The sequence below is a fragment of the Neophocaena asiaeorientalis genome, unplaced genomic scaffold (assembly GCF_003031525.2).
Source record: "Neophocaena asiaeorientalis asiaeorientalis breed wild unplaced genomic scaffold, Neophocaena_asiaeorientalis_V1.1 scaffold599, whole genome shotgun sequence".
NCBI lineage: Eukaryota > Metazoa > Chordata > Mammalia > Artiodactyla > Phocoenidae > Neophocaena > Neophocaena asiaeorientalis.
In genome coordinates, this window is record NW_020173499.1 from 149,928 (window position 1) to 172,496 (window position 22,569).

Below are 22,569 nucleotides of genomic sequence, written 5' to 3' on the forward strand. Positions count from 1 at the left end.
TTGTTGCTGCGCGTGGGCTCTCTCTAGTTGCGGTGAGCAGGGGCTGCTCTTCGTTGCAGTGCGTGGGCTTCTCATTGTGGTGGCTTCTCTTGTTGGGAAGCATAGGCTGTAGGCGCACAGGCTTCGGTAGTTGTGGCACACGGGCTTAGTTGCTCCACAGCGGGCTTAGTTGCTCCACAGCGGGCTTAGTTGCTCCACAGCGTGTGGGATCTTCCTGGACCAGGGATCGAACCTGTGTCCCCTGCATTAGCAGGCGGATTCTTAACCACTGTGCCACCAGGGAAGTCCCCCCTTTATTCTCGTATAGTGGGTTTTATTTATTTTTTTTTTATGTTAGCTGTTTGCTGTATTTGGTTACAAGTGAGGTGTTTACTTTTTTTTTTTTTTAAATATTTATTTATTTATTTATGGCTGTGTTGGGTCTTCGTTTCTGTGTGAGGGCTTTCTCCAGTTGTGGCAAGCGGGGGCCACTCTTCATCGCGGTGCGCGGGCCTCTCACTATTGCGGCCTCTCTTGTTGCGGAGCACAGGCTCCAGACGCGCAGGCTCAGTAGCTGTGGCTCACGGGCCCAGTTGCTCCGCGGCATGTGGGATCTTCCCAGACCAGGGCTCGAACCCGTGTCCCCTGCATTGGCAGGCAGATTCTCAACCACTGCGCCACCAGGGAAGCCCTCTTGTATAGTGTTAAATACTCAACTACATTCAAATAGTTCTCTCATCTAATCCTTACCATCAGATTAGTATGAACAATTTATAATAGACGAAACTGAGGTTTAGGGAGATTATTTGCCTAAATCATATGTCTAGTATGTTATATAATCACAACTAAACATCAGGTATCCCTAATCGTCCCATTTATAAAATTATGGTGCCTCAGCTGTTTACAGCTCAATTGAAGTTTGGAAGTTACGTTACTTTGTTAAGGTATTTAAGAAGTTAATAAAGAGGTAATTGCTTGTATTGGTTTTTGGTTACTAGATGTATTATGTTTGAGAGTTTTTATTAGCAAGGATACCACTCTACATCAAGATTATCCAATAGTCTTTGCTTATAACTAAACCACCTGAATCACTATGATTTGAAGAACTGTGTGTTAGGAAATAGAGGGTCATTTTGTGAATTAATACCTTAGCTTCTTTGATATTGATTATGGAGAAATAAGGGAAGACATCCCTTTTCCCCCCAAATATTCTTCCAATATATAGTTACTGCACATGTACCATATGCTCTGAGTTATTTTTGATGCTCTTCTGAGATTGGTATTCTCTTTTTTTCTTTGCTTTTTTGGCTTCACCGCACGGCTTGCAGTGTCTTTCCGGATCAGGGATTGAACCTGGGCCCCGGCAGTGAAAGTGCCGAGTGCTAGCCATTGGACTGCCAGGAAATTCCCTGAGATTGGTATTCTTAACCTCTCTCTCATTTCCTTCCATTTTCTCCCCGGGAGGTCCCAAGGATCTTCAGAGAAATATAAATGACTGAGACATAACCACTTTCAAATTTGTCCAGTTCCGCTATAAATGCAGTTTCACTTGGACAGAGCTGCTAGTAGTGGGTGGATAAGACTTAGAATACCTGTAATGGGTAGCAGAGGCTGCCTATCAAAGCCAGCCCTTTCCTTCCTTTAGTACCTCAGCCCCATGTAGTCCATAGTATAATTCACTTTTAGTCTCTTCAGATACTAGGTAGCTGAGAAGTAAAGATACAGATAGCACATTATCTGTAGTATAGACATTTAAAGTTATTTATTTGGATTGATTTTAGTTAGACCACAGAAATAAAGAATGGAAAACTCCATAGAAGCTAAACAGATTCAGATCAAGGTGAAAGTCAAAAAGCCAGCCAGAGGGACTTCCCTCGTGGTCCAGTGCCTAAGACTCCATGCTCTCAATGCAGGGGGCCCGAGTTTGATCCGTGGTCAGGGAACTAGATCCCACATACCGCAACTGAACATCCCACGTGCTGCAACTAAGACCCAGGCATAGCCAAACAAATAAATTAAAAAAAAAAAAAAGAGCCAGTCAGAAACAAATCAAGAGACTTGGAGAGAGCATTGACAAACCTTGAAAACCACAGTGTGAAGTTTGCATCTTAGATTGAGGAGAGTTTAGGCATGGCCTTCCCGTAGTTTGGGAGTGGTCCTGAAAGAGGAGGCAGACGACTTGAAGGAGGTGGTCAGTAGAATTAGGATGCAGTTTAGCATAAGATTTAGTCCTAACCTTATATTCCTCAGCTAAGATATAGGGCAGGTTGGGAAAGCGTAGTTATTACATAATCAAAAGATTATCACTTTAATAGAAAAATGGGCAAAAGATGTAAATAGGCAGTTCACAGGAGAAGAAATATGAATGGCTAAGTAGGACATGAAAAAGATGTGTGGTTTAACTATCGGAGAAATTGACTAGAAAGCAGTTGACTATGAGCTTTATAAGGTCAAAGACCATGAGTCATTCTCCGTGTTTTATCTCTGGCTCCTAAGACAGTACCTAGACATAGTAGACAGGCTCATGTATTTGTTGAATGAATGAAATAAACAACGTTGGAATAATTTTTTTTTTTTACTTCTTAGATTGGTGGCACAATTTAAAAAGACTCATAATGCCTGGGATTGAAAATGGCATGGTTAAAGGGCAGTTTCATACTCCATTGGGGCGCTGTCAGTTAACACATCTTTTCAAAAAGCAGTTTAGTGATATACGTTAAAATGGTATAGCATATATCCTTTGACTCAGCAATTTCACGTGGAGAAATTTATCTGAAACTGAAATAGTGTGCGGGTGCACATGTGCACACACACACACAATCATTATAATGTTTATCATCCTAAATTCTGGATACAACCTAGCTATCAGGCTTTCTGGCTAAATGAATACTATGCAGTCAATCAAAGAATGAAAATTCATATGTATTGATATGGAACTATGTTCATTACTTACTAAATGAAATAAGAACTGTATGTGTAACAGTTTTCTACACGACTAATGTGTGACTCTTTGCAAAACTAAAGGGAAGTTTCACTTCCCTGAAACTATTGGTGACTTCTACTTTCTACTTTACGTTAATCATATTAGAGTTTTTGAGCAAAGAGCGAGTATTACTTGTGTAATTGGAAAAACAGACCCATCAAGGTTTATCTCTTTTGAAAAAGGAGGCCTCTACACTGTTGGTGGGAATGTAAATTGGTGTAGCCACTATGAAGAACAGTATGGAGGTTCCTTAAAAAAACTAAAAACAGAGTTACTATATGATCCAGCAATCCCACTCCTAGGCATATATCTGGAGAAAATTATAATTCAAAAAGATACATACACCCCAGTGTTCATAGCAGCACTATTTACAGTAGCCAGGACATGAAAGCAACCTGAGTGTCCATCACCAGATGAATGGATAAAGATGATGTGGTATATATACACAATGAAATATTACTCAGCCATCAGAAAGAATGAAATAATGCCATTTGCAGCAACATGGATGGACCTAGAGATTATCATACTAAGTAAAGTAAGTCATCAGAGAAAGACAAATATGATATTGCTTATATGTGGAATCTAAAAAAATGATACAAATGAACTTATTTACAAAACAGAAGTAGACTCGCAGACATAGAAACAAACTTATGGTTACCAGAGGGGAAGAGGGGGAGGGATAAATTAGGAGTTTGGGTTTAAAATATACACACTACTATATATAAAATAGGTAACCAGCAAGGACCCACTGTATAGCACAGGGAACTATACTCAGTATCTTGTAGTAACCCATAATGGAAAGGAATCTGAATATATACATATATATATGTGTATAACTGAATCCCTTTGCTGTATACCTGAAACTAACACAATGTTGTAAATAACTATATTTCAATAAAAATTGTTTTAGAAAGGTTTATCTCTGTTGGAAAATACAAAAGTGGAAGACTGTTCCTTATTAACATTTACAAGAACAGCCAAAATATTTACTAGGGACAAGAAAGAAGATTTACCTAAATAGAGAGACATCCTTCATATTATGTGTGAAAACTGGATATTCAGATTTCAGTTTTCTTGTGTTTAGCTTATGAGAATAGTAGTTGGCATATTTTGCTGTTAGTTGAGTTAGTTGTATCTCATTCTTTCTATATACTCAACACCTAACAATTCTACTTATGAGTTTACCCTAAAGAAATAATGAGGTCATCAGTCATATGGCATACATTGTGTTGCATCTACTTTTCCTCACAAAACAGCATTTATGGAAATTCCTCCAAGGTAACTGGCAATGATCTACCTCATTTGTTTTAAAAAACAATGGTTTATTTAAGCATTTCTTTGTTCTTGGGCATTCAGTTATCTTAAATTGTTTAACCGCTGAAAACAGTGCTGCAGTAAACATCTTCATAGCTTATGGCTGTGCTTTTAATTCTGTGGAATATAGTCCCACGAGTGAGGTTACTGGGCTGAAGGATTTGTCTTTTCTCTGGCTGAGTTTGAAATGTCTTCACCGTTTTATAACTGTCATCTTAGAAAAGTACATGGTTTTTAACTGTTGTTATTAAATAAAACATTCATTTAAAAAATTTATTTAAAATTTTATTTATTTATTTAGGCTGGGCCGGGTCTTAGTTGTGGCATGCAGGATCTTTTAGTTGCAGCATGCTGACTCTTAGTTGCGGCATTTATGTGGGATCTAGTTCCCCGACCAGGGATTGAACCCTGACTCCCTGCATTGGGAGCGAGGAGTCTTACCCACTGGACCACCAGGGAAGTCCCAAAACATTTTATTATTGAATTGGTTTTGTTAACTATTAAAATCCCATATATCTTTGGGTTTATTTCTTCCCTCTGTTTTACTGATCAGTTTGTTCATTTCTGTGCACTACCATGCTATTTTGATAATGGTGATGGCTTATAGTAAGTTTTAATCTAGTGTGGCCAATTCTTCTTGTTCTCTCCCCAATGCTAAGTATTTAATGGATGCTTGTTGCATATTAAGTTAATAGTACACTTAATAATAAACATTAAATCTTGCTTTAGATAAATTTTGGATGCCCATTTACTTTAGGGAGCTGAGCTTGGCATGTGGATGTTGTCCCCTCCTAGCAGTGTAATAAATGTAATTTCTTTCTGAAATGTAATAAATTGTGACACAGAGGAGTTGAGGAGAATTGCATATCGGTGTGAATTTGGAGACAGGGGTGCACCTTAGTCCTGAGAGAAATACTTTAAGCCCTAGAGAAGAGACAGTTTGATGGTAAATCCCAAGGCTGAAAAATGTTGGAAAGCACCCATAGTGCTCTAATATGTAAATTTTATCACTCTTATCCTTCCATCTTTTATTTTGAAAAATCTCACACCTATAAGAAAAGTATAATATACATCTGTGTACCCTTCACCTAGATTGTTAACATTTTTACTGCGAACATTTAATTGCTGCTGCTGCTACTCTTCCCTCTCCTCTTCCTGACTCTTTCCCTCCCTCACCCTCTGTCTTTCCCTCCTTCCTTTATCCATCTCTCTCTCTCTGTCTCTCTGTCTCTCCCACCTTCCACACACATACTATTTATATACATGCTATCTATACATAATAAATATATATTCCAGCGGTCATTGAACCATTTGAGAGTTGGCAAACATGATGACATTTAGCCTGTGTGTTGTGTATGTCCTAAGTAAGAATCAAAGACTTTCTCCTGCATAAACAAATACAGTTATCACATTGCTATGATGATCTGAAATACCATTCATATTAAAATTTTCCCAAGTTTTCCGTTAATGACCTTCACAATCATTTTCTCCTCCTCAGATCCAGGGTCTGGGGTATGAAGGATCATGCATTGCATTTAGTTGTGTCCTCTTTCTTTCTTTCTTATTTATTTATTTATGGCTGCGTTGGGTCTTCATTGCTGCATGCAGGCTTTCTCTAGTTGTGGCGAGCGGGGGCTACTCTTCGTTGCAGTGTGTAGGCTTCTCATTGCGGTGGCTTCTCGTTGTGGAGCACGGGCTCTAGGTGCTCAGGCTTCAGTAGTTGTGGCATGTGGGCTCAGTAGTTGTGGCTTATAGGCTTAGTTGCTCTGCGGCATGTGGGATCTTCCTGGACCAAGGAATTGAACCCGTGTCCCTGCATTGGCAGGCGGATTCTTAACCACTGTGCCACCAGGGAAGTCCTGTTGTGTCATCTTGAATGTAGAATATAGACATAATCTCCAGTGCCTGCCCCTGTCTGTTTCTCTCTCCTTTTGTTCTCTGACATTGTTTGAAGAGTCCAGGCCAGTTTTGAAGAATGTTTCTCAGTTTAGGTTTGTCTGCTTACTTGTGATTAGATTCAGGTTAAATATTTTTAGCAGGTAGAAGAATACTGAGGTGGTGATATGTCTTTAGTGCATCACATTAGAAGGCCCATGATGTCAGTTTGCCCCATTATTGATATAAGTCTGATCACTTGATTATGGGTAGTGTTTACTTCTCTACTTCAAAGATTTTTTCTTTATACTTGACATTCTGTGGGAGTGATACTGAATATTCCATTGCCTCCCAAATTTTTACCCAATGGTTTTAGCATCCATTGATGTTTTTTGCCTTAATTATTACTTTAGTGGCTGCAGAAAAGCGATTTTTTAATTCTTTCATTTCTCCTACATTTATTAGTTGGCATTCTTCTATGAAGAAGTACATTTGCTCCCTGACTTATTTGTCTTTTAATTTTATTCTTTGCTATTATTCTGCGGACTCAGGGATTTTTCTTTTGTTTTTAAGTATAGTTGATTTACAATATTGTGTTAGTTTCAGGTGTACAGCATAGTGATTCTGGCTTCTTTGAGGATTATATTCCATTATAGATTTTTACAAGATATTGGGTATAGTTCTCAGGGATTCTTTTTTTATTCAATTTGTTATATTCTGTTGCTTGTTTATTATGATGCTCATGTTTTAAAATTTGACCAGTGAGAGCCCCTTCAAGCTGGATCTTGTGTCCTTTTGATATGTCTCCATCTGTTTTTGAGCATTTTCTTACTGTTACAACAAGATACTTTAGGTTCACTTTTTACCTTCCTTGCTGTAACTCTGGAATTCACTATTTCCCCAAGAAGTCCTATTTCATTTTAGCAGGGAATGATATTAGAAAACAAAATTTGGTTGCTGAGGGTGCTTCTTGCTACCATATTGTCACTGCTTCTAGACTCTTCAGTGGATGGAGCTAGAGATACCATGTGTGTGTGTGTGTATATATGTATATGTGTGTATATATACTTAGATATAATTTATTTTATTTTTAATATAAGCATGAGTTCATAGTACTACTTCCTAATCCCCAAAGGTTCTTTTTCTCCTTATTCCACTCTATATTTGTATCTGTTTCCTCATAGTAAGGTCCCTGGTTCCCTAAAAGTTTCAGGATGTTTACATTTACTTATTTGTTCAGTCTTGTAGCAATAAAATTGCTACACCATTATCTTTACCAGCAACCAACCAACTAAAGTTGCAGATATTTCTTTGCATTTCTTTTTGTCCCTAGGATTTCATTTAAAACTTTTGAATTTTACTGAATTGGGAAGAAATAGAAAATATGAACAGACGAATTACCAGTAATGAAGTTGTATCAATAATTTTAAAAGTCCTGGGCTTCCCTGGTGGTGCAGTGGTTGAGAGTCCGACTGCCGATGCAGGGGACACAGGTTCGTGCCCCGGTCCGGGAGGATCCCACATGCCATGGAGCGGCTGGGCCTGTGAGCCATGGCCGCTGAGCCTGTGCGTCCGGAACCTGGGCTCCTCAACGGGAGAGACCACAACAGTGCAAGGCCCGCGTACCGCAAAAAAAAAAAAAAAATTAAAAAGTCCCAACAAACAAAAGTATAGGACCAGATGGCTTCACAGGAGGATCCTACCAAACATTTAGAGAAGAGTTAACACCTATCATTCTCAAACTGTTCAAAAAGATTGCAAAGGAAGGAGTATTTCCAAACTCATTCTTTGAGGCCAGCATTACCGTGATACAGACACAGACAACACAAAAAAAGAAAATTACAGACCAGTATCACTGATGAATGTAGATACAAAAATCTTCAACAGAATGTTAGCAAACTGAATTCAATAATACATTAAAAGAATAATACACCATGATCAAGTGGGATTTATGTCAGAGGTTCAAGGGGGTGGTTCCACATCTGAAAATCAGTGTTATACACATTAACAAATTGAAGAATAAAAATTACATGATCATTTCAATAGATGCAGAAAAAGCCTCAGACAGAATTCAGTGTCCATTTATGATAAAAAGCTCTCCGCAAAGTGGGTTTAGAGGGAACATACCTCAACATAATAAAGGCTGTATATGATAAGCCTGCAGCTAACAACATAATGGTGAAAAGCTGAAAGCATTTCCTCTAAGATCAGGAACAAGATAAGGATGTCTACTTTTGCCATTTTTATTCACCATAGTATTGGAAGTTCTAGCCACAGCAAACAGGTAAGAAAAAGAAATGAATCCAAATTGGAAAAGAAGAAGTAAAAACTGTCACTGTTTGCAGGTGACATGATACTATAAATAGAAAATTCTAAAGACATCACCGAAAAACTACTAGAGCTCATCAGTGAATTTGGTAAAGGTGCAGGATAAAAAATTATTATACAGAAATCTGTTGCATTTCTATACACTAACAATGAACTATGAAAATAATCCTATTTACAATTGCATCAAAAAGAATAAAATACCTAGGAGTAAACCTAACTAAGGAAGTAAAGGATCTGTATTTGGAAAACTATAAGACACTGATGAAAGAAATTGAAGATGATACAAATAGATGGAAAGAGATAACATGTTCATGAATTAAAAGAATTAATGTTATTCAAATGACCATACCACCCAAGGCAATGTACAGATTCAGTGCAATCTCTATCAAAATACAAGTGGCACTTTTCACAGAACTAGAACAAATAATTTTAAAATTTGTATGGAAATAGAAAAGACCTTGAATGGCCAAAACAGTCTTGAGAAAGAAGAACAAAGCTATACGTATCATGTCCCCCGATTTCAAACCATATCACAAATCTACAGCTATCAAAACAGTATGGTACTGGCACAAAAACAGACACATAGATCAGTGGAACAGAACAGAGAGCTCAGAAATGAACTCATGCGTACATGAGCAATTAAACTATGACAAAGGAGACAAGAATATACAATGACGGAAATACAGCCTCTTCAGTAAATGGTGTTGGGAAAACTGGACAGCTATATGCAAAAGAGTCAAACTGGACTACTCTCTAACACCATCTACAAAAATAAATTCAAAATGAATTAAAGACTTAAATGTAAGACCTGAAACCATAAACCTCCTAGAAGAAAACATAGTATGCTCTTTGACATTGGTCTCAGTAATATTTTTTGATATATTCCCTCAGGCAAGGGAAACAAAAGCAAAAATAAACAAATGGGATTGTGTCAAACTAGAAAGCTTTTGCACAGTGAAGGAAATGATCAACAAAATGAAAAGGCCGCCTACTGAGTGGGAGAAGATATTTCCAAATGCTCTGTCAGATAAGTGGTTAATATCCAAAATGTAAAAGAACTCATACAGCTCAACATAAAAAACACAAACAGCCCAATTGAAAAGTGGCCAGAGGATCTGTAGACATTTTTCCAAGGAAAACATTATAGATGGCCAAGAGGCACAGGAGAGATACTCAGCATGGTTAATCATCAGGGAAATGCACATCAAAACCACAATGAGGGGGCTTCCCTGGTGGCGCAGTGGTTGAGAGTCCGCCTGCTGATGCAGGGGACGCGGGTTCGTGCCCTGGTCTGGGAAGATCCCACATGCCGCAGAGCGGCTAGGCCCGTGAGCCATGGCCACTGAGCCTGCACATCCAGAGCCTGTGCTCCGCAACGGGAGAGGCCACAACAGTGAGAGGCCCACGTATCGCGAAAAAAAAAGAAAAAAAAAAAAAAAACCACAATGAGATGTCACCTCACACACAATAGCCATTATCAAAAGAAAACAAAAAGTGTTGGGGAGGATGTAGAGGAAAGAGAACCCTTGTGCACTGTTGGTGGCAATGTAAATTGGTGCAGCCACTAAGGAAAACAATATGGAGATTCCTCAAAAAATTGAAAATAGAACTGCCATATGATCCAGCAATTCCACTCCTGGGTATTTACCTGAAGAAAACAAAAACACTTGAGATATGTGCACCCTTATGTTCATTGCAGCATTATTTACAATAGCCAAGATATGGAAGCAACTGAAGTTCCCATTAGTAGATGAATGGATAAAGAAGATGTGATCTATAAATATTTATAATGGAAAATTACTCAGCCATAACAAAGAATGAAATTTGCAACAATATGGATGGACCTAGAAGGTATTATGCTAAGTGAAATAAATTAGAGAAAGACAAACACTGTATGATTTCACTTATATGTGGAATCTTAAAAAACAAACAAAGCAGAAACAGAGTTTTAGATACAGAGAGCAAACAGGTGGTTGCCAGAGGGAAGGGATTGGGGGGAAGGAAGGAAACAGGTGAGGGAGATTAAGAGGTACAAACTCCAGCTGCAAAGTAAATGAGTCAAGGGTTTGAAATATACAGTGTGGAGAATATGGTCATAACTATGTAATATCTTTGTATGGTGACATATCTTAGCTAGATTCATTGTGGTGATCAGTTTCAAATGTTATAGAAATATCAAATCACTATGTTGTGTAACAGGAACTAACATAGTGTTGGAGGTCAATTATACTTCAAAAACAAACTCAGAAAAAGAGATCTGACTTGTGGTTACCAGAGATGGGGGGGTTGGGGTCAGGGTCCGGGTAATCGGATGAAGGCAGTCAAAAGGTACACACTTCCAGTTATAAATAAGTACTAGGGAGGTACTGTACAACATGATTAATAAAATTAACAGTGCTGTATGTTTTATATGAAAGTTGAGAGTAAATCATTAGTTATCACAAGAAAAATAATTTTTTTCTATTTCTTTAATTCTGTATCTATATGAGATGATGGATGTTCACTAAACTTACTGTTATGATCACTTCATGATATATATCAAATCATTATACTGTACACCTTAAACTTGTACAGTGCTGTATATTAATTATACCTCAGTAAAACTGGAAGAAAAAATTTGTCATTAATATATCAACTTAAAATAAGTACCGGATGGGTACTTAAACAATGTACCTTAAGTAATTAAAAATCTTAGATGGAGAATCTCCTTTCTACCTGCTAATTTTCTTTAAAAATTTTTTTATCTAGTAGTCACATATTGTTGTGATACACCAATTTGTTATTTTTTACTGAATCCTGTTTCAGTACAGTTGCAGATGTCCTGAGGAATATCGTTTTGCCTCTACAAACAGATATATTTTAAATTGAGTCATACTTAAATTTCATAAAAATTTTAGGGCAGCTCAAGTGGAATTACTGGAATTACTGCTTTGGGGAAAACTTTATTTTAGGCAGAGATACTGATGTTGAAAGACACAGGAGAAAAAAATAGAACTGACATATTAGATGTGAAAATAAGTCAAATCAGAAAAAAATTAGAGAATAAGAGCTACAACTAGAATATTAGTTCTTATAAGCTTATATAGCTCTATGTAAGTTATTGTTCTATAAGCTTATAGTTCTATAAGCTTATAGAACTTAATATTAGTTCTTATAATCATTTAATTTCATTATGAGCTTCTTGGCAGCCTTGTTTAAAAGAGGAAGTATTCAGTATGATGACTTATTGTTTAAGAAAAGGTTTTTTATTATTGAATTATAGGAGGAATTTTGTTGTGGGAATCATCCGTTTTTGAAGTAAATGTTCACGTGTTTCTTGCATGATTATTTTAGTGCTGTAGAATACATAAAATTAAATCATAGTTTAAATAAGGCATTTCTGTTGTTTTCTGATCTTTCAAGAATTAAATTTAGGGAAACATAAGGAAATCAGTCGTTAACATAGACCTAACAGATACAGATAAGTTTGTATGTTGCAGCACCATAGCCCTAGAGGTCTATTTGAAACCTGACTGTTGGTGATATATAGTTATTAGTTGGTTCAAGTGTGCTGGAGGATAATAAATGTTCTTTGTTTTTATTTTTGAGTACCAAAGTGTAGATGTTTTATGGTATTTATTAAAGAAAGAATCAAATACTTTTTGTGGTTCTGATGGGAGACCAAAGCAAGCACACACTATTTCCATAACCTCAAAATAGTTTATATTCTTTTATAAATTTATTAGAAAATTGTGCATATAAGAAAGAACTTGAATACACATTTGGACACTTAGAACATTTTTTTAAACACTAAATTGCTTTATTTGCATGATATTAAACTGTGCAAATCAGGATGTTTTATCTTTGAATGTTTATTTGTACTTATAAAAGTCCTCAAGAATATATTGGTTTTGCTGTCCGTTCTCATTTTATGATTATAGTTTCCCCCAGTCTTGATTGACTTTAATTTTCTGATTTGATTTGATTTATGAATCATAAGGCTGGAAATACTCCACAGTATAACCTGTTTTTTCTCTTTGGCCTCCAACAGGACTTTCAAAACAAAACAAAACATAACCAGCACAGATGATTAAATCTATCTCCTGGGAAGAGTGTGTTGACAACATTTTTCATTATCTATTTAACCAAAATTCCCGCTGCTATAAATAAGCTATTTTCCTTGGTTTGTTCTTAGTGACAACAGTATGACAACATACTGTCATGATTATAGGAATGACACCCTCATTTACCCTTTCTCCCAAAAGACTTTTTCTTTTTCCATACGATTTCGACTACTGTTACTAACCCAAGTTAATTTTAGATTCTATTGCTGAAAGCCTCAGTTTTGCCATTTATTGAGGTGCTAATTGAAATATTAATGTATTTAGAGCAGAAATGTCGTTTTTTAGGGAATCTAGAGCAACAGCAAAGCTGAGGTCAAACTGCCATAAGGATGGACACCAAGGAAGCTGTGTTTGGGACAAAAAGAAATCAAGATAAGGTAGATGCAAAGTAGAGAAAAGCACTGGACCCTGGGGGGAGAGGGTGGTAGGTGGGAATGGGTTGTATGCCTCTAATGGCAAAGAATAGCTAGATTTCTGAAGAGGAAACCACAGAAGGCTTATAGGAAATATTAAGAATTATGGGTTTAAGTACTACTTTCCCTCTGAATATAGAAGTTTTAGTTGACTTTTAGCTAGCAGAACATTTAAAAATTCATAAGGTTAAGTATTTCAGTGGGGTGGATCCTAATATTCTGGGCTAATGTTTCCTGTCTGGATAGTTGTGGAAGACACTGTTGGTTTAGTTGATAAAACTGTTGCCAAAACCCAACTTCAGTACTAATGCCTGTTATTACTTGAAAGTTGAAAGGGAATCTCCGATTGAAGCGTTAAAGTGACAAAATGAGTACAGAACATTTAATTTTTCCTTTTCTTCTTGTGATGTAAAGGTTGTGTTTCTCTTCATAGCAACATGAACCGTGAAGACCGGAATGTGCTGCGTATGAAAGAACGGGAAAGGCGGAATCAAGAAATTCAGCAGGGGGACGACGCCTTCCCACCTAGCTCTCCTCTCTTTGCTGAGCCATACAAAGTTGTAAGTTGTCTGTTGAATGTTCTTTCCCCTGTAACATAGCATTTTTTGCTTTTAAAATTTTTAAACTTGAGTTTTTATATTAGAAAGAGTTATTATGTTACACCTTTTAACAGTTTTTCCTTTTCTCATAATAGAATATACTTTTTTGATGTAAACTTTTCATTGCAGTATAACATACTATAGAAAAGTACACAAAGTAAGTGTTACAAATGAAAGAATTTTCACCACATGAGCATCCTCACATAATTAGTACCCAAATCAAGAACTACAGCATCACTAGTACCCTAATGTCATCCTCACAACCCCCCACGCCTACCCCCATTGCTACCCTATACTCTTGAAATATGGTCTGGAGTAGCTCAAACATTCATATCTGTATTACTGGCTCTACCACTAACCCTGAGCAGGCATTTCACCTTTCTGAGCCTTGAATTAAATTAAAAGTTTGTGAATCACTATGCATTGTCTGCTGTTTCCTTGGCTGTTTCGGTATAGCATCAAAGACAAATATTTCATAGATTCTTTTGTTTCTCCCTATTTCTTGCCATTTGCTTACTTAGTTTACTAAGTTTCAGTGATTATTAGTAAGTTTGAATAAATGTGTCTTCAGCATCAATCTGATTCTTTTTTTGTTATTATATACTAAATTCTGATTTTCTATATGTTTAATGCTTAATTAACAATATCAAATTTAGATTAAAGCATGTTATCAAACGTGTTCAATAAATTGAACTAATTGCTTTTTTTTTTTTTTTTTTTTTTTTTAACTATCATGTTACTTGATTTGGGATTACATAAAACGCTGAATCTGATGACTGTTGTAGCTGTAGTGGCCACAAATGTCTCTCTAATGTTTGATTTGGCTTTGGATTTCATTGGAAGTATTATTATAATTTAAAGGCTTGTACTCTGTATAATAGTTGTAATACTATGTATTGCAGCACTAGTGACCATTGTTGGCTTTATAGTATGAGATTGAGAGTGTGTTAGACTTTTTTCTGATGAAATATGAATGTAACGACATATCCTGTGTTTACCCTTACAACATTTGGTGTTTGTAGAAACCATTTGGGAGCTCTATAAAAGCCATTTATTCAGAGCTTATAAGGATTGTCCAGTGAAGGCCAGTTATACTGACATCATTTATGAGTGTAACACAAAACTTTGGGATAAAAGACATTTTGAAAAAAAACAGGAGTTTGGTCCAGATTCTTTGAATCATACTACAATTTATTTTGTAGTTACATTGTAATGAATTGGATTTGATGTCTGATCTTGATGTTGTCAATAAATTGCTGTAGATTTACCTCTCAGACTGATTTTCAAATAATCTAAAGTCATTACTGATTCCTGCCAACCTCAAAATAAATAGTGGTGGTTCAGGCTTTTCTGTTTGTTTCAAAGTCTTGATTTCCCTTTTAATGTAATCAGTCAACTTTTTTTCTTTCATGTATTTGAATACAAAAGAGTCCTAAAGCTTGTAGACATCTTAGACCTTACTATTCAAGAATAATTCTTGAAACTTAAAGTATGTATTATTGACTTCAAAAGTTGGAGCATTTGATGGTCAGAATTAATAGTCAAGATTTAAAACTTTATTACTGGATTTTCCATGCTTAATTTGTTGTTGATTTTTATTAACTTCTTGAGTTACAGTAACAGAAGGAATTCTAAAAAGTCATTTGCGTATAACTTGTTTAACTAAGTTTTTATTTCTGCCTCTAACTATAACATTGAATTATAAGGAATATGATGTTTTCCTAGACTGCCAAAATGTGCATATTGGCTAATCTGTGACTTGGAACTTAATTACATAAAGGCATAATTTTCCTGCTTTTCAAAAGATTTTACTACTGTTCCAATATATTTATTGGTGAATTTGGATTTTAAAAAAATCTCCTGTAGTCTATTGTGTATATTTCTCAGTGTCCTCTAGGATATTTGTGTTTTAACATGAAGGTTTTTCACTTTCAGTTCATTTTTTTATCATAAAAAATGTATATATTTGGAGTTTGTTTTGAGATTTTTAACCTTAAGATATGAGATGAGACTTCCTTTTGAAAAGTTCCATTCCATTTGAAGTTTGTGAAGTTAGTTTAGAAGCATCTTTTATTTCTAGTTTTGCTAATTTTATAATTTTATTTTACAATTTTTTTTGTAGACTAGCAAAGAAGATAAGCTGTCAAGTCGTATTCAGAGTATGCTTGGAAATTACGATGAAATGAAGGATTTCATAGGAGACAGATCTATACCAAAGCTTGTTGCAATTCCCAAGCCTACAGTACCACCGACAGCAGATGAAAAATCTAACCCAAATTTCTTTGAACAGAGACATGGGACCTCTCATCAGAGTAGCAAATGGACTCCAGTAGGACCTGCACCCAGCACTTCTCAGTCTCAGAAACGGTCCTCAGGCTTACAGAGTGGACACAGTAGCCAGCGGGCCAGTGCAGGTGCCAGCAGTGGCGCTAATAGCAGTGGCCAGAGGCATGACCGTGACTCATACAGCAGTGGTGGGAGCAGTAGCCGGAAAAAAGGCCAGCATGGATCAGAACACTCCAAATCACGCTCTTCCAGCCCTGGAAAACCCCAGGCTGTTTCTTCATTAAGCTCCAGTCATTCCAGGTCTCATGGGAATGATCACCATAGCAAGGAACATCAACGTTCCAAATCACCTCGGGACCCTGATGCAAACTGGGATTCTCCTTCCCGAGTACCTTTTTCAAGTGGGCAGCACTCAAATCAGTCTTTCCCGCCTTCATTGATGTCAAAGTCCAGTTCAATGTTACAGAAACCCACTGCCTATGTGCGGCCTATGGATGGACAGGAATCCATGGAACCAAAACTGTCCTCTGAACACTACAGCAGCCAATCTCATGGCAACAGTATGACTGAACTAAAGCCCAGCAGCAAAGCTCATCTCACCAAGCTGAAAATACCTTCCCAACCATTGGATGTAAGTCACACATTTAGAGCTTTTTAACATTGTAACTATATGAAGCAATTCACCCTGAAATTATGTTTGAACTTGAACTGTCTCTTTGTCTTAATAGTAAGGAATGTAAAAGTTTAAGGAAAGACTTGTGATTGACTCCCAAGTGAATCTGTAGAGCTCTTAGCTACCCCTCTTGAGCAGTAGAGAAAATGTCATTCATTGTTCTCAAATATTAAAATGACAAGTCAGTTACAGAATTAAAACATGGTCTGTCAATACCTTAGATTTCCTCGTTTTGATTTTATGGAATAATACATCTTGTGTTCTTTTGTTTTAAAAAAAATTACTTCTCTTCTCATTGTGATACTCATCAATGAGATGTGGGCATGGTTCGTTGCAGTGAATGTTGGAACTTTTTTGGGTACATGAAGATAGTAATGTTTTATGTTTTGGAGGCCATGATCCTTTTCTCTGGTTACACTTAAAGGTTTGAGGCAGCTGCTCCAGGCATAGTGGTGGTTTGAAATTTACAGTAGTTATAACTATGTACCAAAACATGCTATTCAGAATAACCAAAGGAGTGAGCATTCGTTGTGAAACAGCTGACTTTTTATCTTTTAGTCTAGTTTTTGCAATAAAAAATATTTTAAGTAATATCAGTAGCTGAAAATCATAGCTTAAAACGGTGGGGGAAGGGATCAGGAATAGGTAAAATGCTGTCTTAAGGACATTTTAAAATCTTTTTTGTGGCCTTGGGAAACTCATTGTTTGTAGCATTTGTCATCTAATTACTCCTCTCAAGAGAACAGTAAAGTGGTAACTTGTTCTTTCTTCAAACAATATAACATGATCCTTAGAGTTAAGACTTCACTGTAGCTCTCCAGTTCCTGTTTGTACTTCAGAATAAAATTAACTTTCGAGATTTAAGAAATACTATGTAAAATGTCCAGCATGTTCCAGACAACTAATCTTTCAATAATATTGGTTTTATTCTGTTTGTTATTTATGTGAAATGATGATCTCAGTACCATGGTATATGTTGTATATAAACCAGCTTTTAAATTTTTGACAAATTGTTCACCTGAAAAAAGTACAGTTTAAAAATTATTTCTAATCCAAGTGTAAGAGAGATAAGATACCTTTTTTGGCTGCGTTGGGTCTTTGTTGCTGTGAGGGCTACTCTTCATTGCAGTTCATGGGCTTCTCATCGTGGTGGCTTCTCTTGTTTTGGAGCGTGGGCTCTAGGCGTGTAGCCTCAGTAGTTGTGGCACATGGGCTCTAGAGCGCAGGCTCAATAGTTGTGGCGCAGGGGCTTAGTTGCTCCGTGGTATGTGGGGTCTTCCCGGACCAGGGCTCGAACCCATGTCCCCTGCATTGGCAGGCAGACTCTTAACCACTGCGCCACCAGGAAAGTCCTTAAATTTTTTTTTAAGGAATCTTATCTTGGGACTTTCCTTCCCAAGAGCCCTGGTCTTGGGAAGATCCCACATGACGCGGAGCAGCTAAGCCCGTGCGCCACAACTACTGAGCCCGCCTGCCCCAACTACTGAAGCCTGCGTGCCTCAAGCCCGTGCTCTGCAACAAGAGAAGCCACGACAATGAGAAGCCTGCGCACCTCAACGAAGAGCAGCCCCCACTCGCCGCAACTAGAGAAAGCCTGCGCGCAGCAACGAAGACCCAACGCAGCCAAAGATAAATTAATTAATTAAAAAACTTTTTTAAAATATAAAGTTCTTCCAGTCATGTACAGCTTGGTGATTAAAATTTTTTTAGTGCTTGAAAATTTGTATTTAAGGAAATTAGTCCAAAGATTCTAATTAGTGTTCTGACTTAGAGTAGTGAGATACTAAATATGCCTTTAATTTAAATCTCATTTCTAATAATTTTAAAGCTGTGCAACAAATAATGAAAATCTAATAAGAAATGACTCCATATCTAATGTGTGTTTCTTTTCCTCTTTCTTTAGGCATCTGCTTCTGGTGATGTGAGCTGTGTGGATGAAATTCTTAAAGTAAGTTTTTTTAAAAATAGTTTTAGTCTCTTTAATTATGATGCTTTGCTACCCTCTTACCCTCCTTCCCTTTGTATTTCACAAAGTATCTGAAACTGCAGCAGATTGCTTACATGTATAACCTGATTATGGCCATCAAAAATAATTGACTCTGTTCTACTTATATTCATACTTAAGTTCTAAATCACTTGGTTTGTTTACTATTTGCCCTCAAAAAGCTGGGGTTTTTTGGTTTGTTTTTTTGTTTTGTAAGTAAAAACAAACTCTAGTCTTAACAGCTTGCTTTGAAAAGAGGAAGAAACCAAATATAAACTTCTCAGGTTTATCGGTTAATAATTTGAAGTACTAAAAATCTCAGTAGTTATCAGTCAAACCATTGTGTTGAAAATAGCTTGCTTTGTAGTTCATCTGTATATACTGGTCAAATCCTACGATGAAAGATCTTCTCTGAATACTACACATTTTGAGTGTTTAATGGAATATGTTTAAACTTGACACATGACCAAAGAGTACATTCTTCTGTTGGGAAAAGAAAACGTTGTCCTTTGGAAGAAGAGAAAGTCCAGTGAACTGAGTGACAGTGACTGCTTTTGGCTCAATAGACAAAAAGCATTAGTTACATATTAATTGTATTTTTTGTGTACACTCTTGAATTTTTGTGTCTGTACTTGTATTTCACTATGGATACTTTTGAAAGACTACTTGCATTGGCTGCTTCCACTTTATTTTCTCCTTCCTTCCTTTAGCTTGCTAAAATCTCTTTTACTTCTACCATTCTGCTGAACTTGTTTCTCCAAGGTCATTATCTTCCATGTCATCAGAGGCTTCATTTGAGTTCTTTCTGCTGTTTTGAAGAATTTTTATTTTTTTCTTCAGAAAACATCATTCTTTCTTCCTTGACTGTTGTGCTTCACTGTTCTTATTTTCCGCACACCTTTCTTGTCTCACATTCTCTGCCCTTTGGGAACACTTGTGTCTTCTCTTATCTCTTAAATATGGTGCATTGTCTAGCCTCTCCTCTTTTCTTTCTCCTCTTTGATGTGATTTTCCTCCATCCTTTGGGATTTATCTGTTAGACAGCTATTCAGTCTTTCCTGCTTTGGCCTCCTTTGGGTTTTGGTTTGTGTCTCTTAATTGCTTCTTAGCTGGGTCTCCATTTGGATTTCTCCCTGCTTCTTCAGACTCAACATGTCTAAAGCCATATTTATCAGAGTTAACTTCTGTTAGTAGTATCTCCATTCTCCCTTGCTTATAAGTGTAGAATCCTAGTTATTTTCCACTTCTTTCTCTCATGTTCTATTTAATCACAAAAACTTCATGTAGACTTTGAAAATTCCTTGAAAATGTTCATTCCTTCATTTCCATTTCTGCCACTTTGAGCTTCAGTAATTGTAATATACAGTCCTCACTCTGCCTTTCTGTCTTCAGAGTCTCCCTGCTCATCTGTCTTCTGTATTGCTGCCACATTCTTTGCTTTAATCCTTTGTCTTCATAAAATGATATCCTTCTTAGAAGTTTTCAGTGGCTCTCTAAGGCCCCTAGAAAGAATAGTGTGCAAATTTAACATTTTAAATGTTAGGCTGTCCACAGGCCAGTTTCACCCTCTCGCACTATTGATTGACCACTTTGCCAAACTGGTTTCCCTAAGCCATACACTTTCTTGCTCTTTCATCTTTGTAAAGTAAACTTTCATGGAATGTGTTTCTCCTTCCTCTTCAGTTATACATAGATTCTGTTTTTTCTTAGAATCCCACTGAAATACTTATTCCCCCTGTATCAGGCCATCAGACTACAGTGATAACTCGTATTGCATTCATTTTTCAGTTGCCATGTACATAAAAAGTTTAAGGGAGCATATATCTTTACTCCTAAATCCTCAAAAATGCATGGCACTTTAATACCTGGAAGAAATCTTAGATTTTCTTATATTTAATTATATCTTTGATGTTACTGACCATTTATTCTACATTTTATGTATATGCAGGACTTGGCACGTGGCCTTGGGTGTAATAGGTGCTCAGTCATTTGATGGTAGGGAGTTAAATAGATTTTCTATTGAGAGTATTTTGGTATTTGAGGTGTAAAATGCCAACATTGAAAACCTGGGGCATATGAGTTTCTGTTTCTTTTCCCTTCCCTACGTACAGCGTGCAAGGAAGTTCAGGTCTACATTCCCTTCGTGTTTTCTTTTTTCTTCTTCTTCTTTTTTTTTTGGCTGTGTTGGGTCTTTGTTGCCGTATGCAGGCTTTCTCTAGTTGTGGCGAGCAGGGGCTACTCTTGATTGTGGTGTGCGGGCTTCTCATTGTGGTGGCTTCTCTTGTTGCAGAGCACAGGCTCTAGGTGCTCAGGCTTCAGTAGTTGCAGCACACAGGCCCTAGAGTGCATGGGCTCTAGAACGCAGGCTCAGTAGTTGTGGCGCACGAGCTTGGTTGCTCCGCGGCATGTAGGATCTTCCCAGACCAGGGATCAAACCCGTGTCCCCTGCATTGGCAGGTGGATTCTTAACCACTGTGCCACGAGGGAAGTCCCCCTTCATGTTTTCTTGATATTTGTAGTCATATTGTTTCTGGGAACCCCATCACAAACTTAAAGGAAAAAAAGTTTTTCTAATCTAAAAGTAATATATGTTTATTGTAAAAAATGATGTATTAATTCAAAGCTTACTAATTGAGTACCTACTGTGTGTCAAGCACTAGGCACATAGTGGTGATAATAGTGATAGTGTTGCATCCTTTGAGCTGACATTCTCGAGCAGGATGTAGGAAATAATCAATTATATACAATTACTTCAGAAAGTGAAATGCTATTAAAAAATAAAGCCTTGTAAGAGGATAAAGAGCAAGTTTAGTGCAGGTGGCTGTTTCAGAAGATTCAAGTGGTAGAAGCTGCATCAAGTGCCCTTGTCTCTTCCTCCTTCAGTCATTCTGTTGTCCAGAGGTAGCCACTGTTAACTGTCTTCCAGAGATTTTTTCATCGATAAGCATTTACGAGGATATACACTATGATTTGTATTTGCCACTTAACAGTAACTGTGGATATCATTTTATTTCAGTAGGTAGCTTTCTCATTTTTCTGTCTGCTTGGTGTTCCATTGTATGAATGTCTGGTAATCTAATCCTTTGTTGTTGGATATTTAGGTTGTTTTCATTTTTTAAAAGTGTGAACCCCTTGAATATGTATCTTTACATAACTGTGTGGGTATAGCTATAGGGTAAATTCCTAAAAGTTATATCACCTTTAATTTATTGTATTTTCTCAGACTACTTGATGGCTTACTTTGAACTAAATGCCAGAGATAAAACACTCCCTCCTTATTCTGATACCTCTCTCTCTCCTGCTTCTCTAACATATACATTGTGATTATATCCAAACCTCTACTTGGACATACTTGGCATATGATTAGACAGAAGGCATCGAATAAAATCAGACCTATGGCCTTTCTTGTCTGTCTTCCTCCTTGTGTGCTTTTGATAGCTCTCTTCTTATTTCCTCCACCTGACCAAAATTTCCTTTCAGTGAATGGGCTCTGTAGCCAGACTACCTAGGATCAAATTCTGCATCCATTACTTACTAAGTGTGTGACCTGGAGTAAATAACTTAATCTCTGTGCTTCAGTTTTGTCCTACATAGAGTCAGGATAATAACGGTATCTACTTCATAATGTCATTATGATGACCAGTTGAGTTACAAACATGTAAAATAACAGTATCTGGCCCATTAAAGGTACGCAGTAAATGCTGGCTGCTTTTCTTACTGTTAATCCCTTCCTCCCACTCCCACAGCAAGCTCTTCCTCAGTAGCATTTTACTAGCCTTGTGTTTGATTACAGGCTGATTTCTATAACTGTTCACAGGTCTTACCATCTTAACTCTAAGCTCCTTGAAGCTAGAGAGTGTCAACTGTTTATCTTCCTATTACCTACCCCATACATAGTGCCTTGCACACACTGTGCTTAATTAATATTGATTGATTAAATATGTATACTTTTGGAGGAGCAATCACGAAACCAGCATTTATAATACAAATCTGGTTTTTAGCTGTGTAATTTTTATCCTTGACCTGCTTGAA

At 37.0% G+C, this 22,569-nt stretch overlaps 1 protein-coding gene across 3 annotated transcripts in view; it reads left to right on the forward strand.

Moving 5' to 3' along the window:
- The window catches only part of AFF4 (ALF transcription elongation factor 4), a 93,846-nt gene that overhangs the window by 17,296 nt on the left and 53,981 nt on the right, over positions 1–22,569 (forward strand). For 2 of the 3 annotated variants that reach the window (XM_024747618.1, XM_024747620.1), the window contains exons 2-5: positions 12,868–12,959; positions 13,429–13,555; positions 15,717–16,511; positions 18,457–18,501. In XM_024747618.1, the coding sequence (XP_024603386.1) occupies positions 13,433–13,555; positions 15,717–16,511; positions 18,457–18,501 (963 nt within the window). In that variant the 5' untranslated portion in view covers positions 12,868–12,959; positions 13,429–13,432. The remainder of the gene's footprint in view (positions 1–12,867; positions 12,960–13,428; positions 13,556–15,716; positions 16,512–18,456; positions 18,502–22,569) is intronic. The other variant, XM_024747617.1, reaches the window with a different exon arrangement.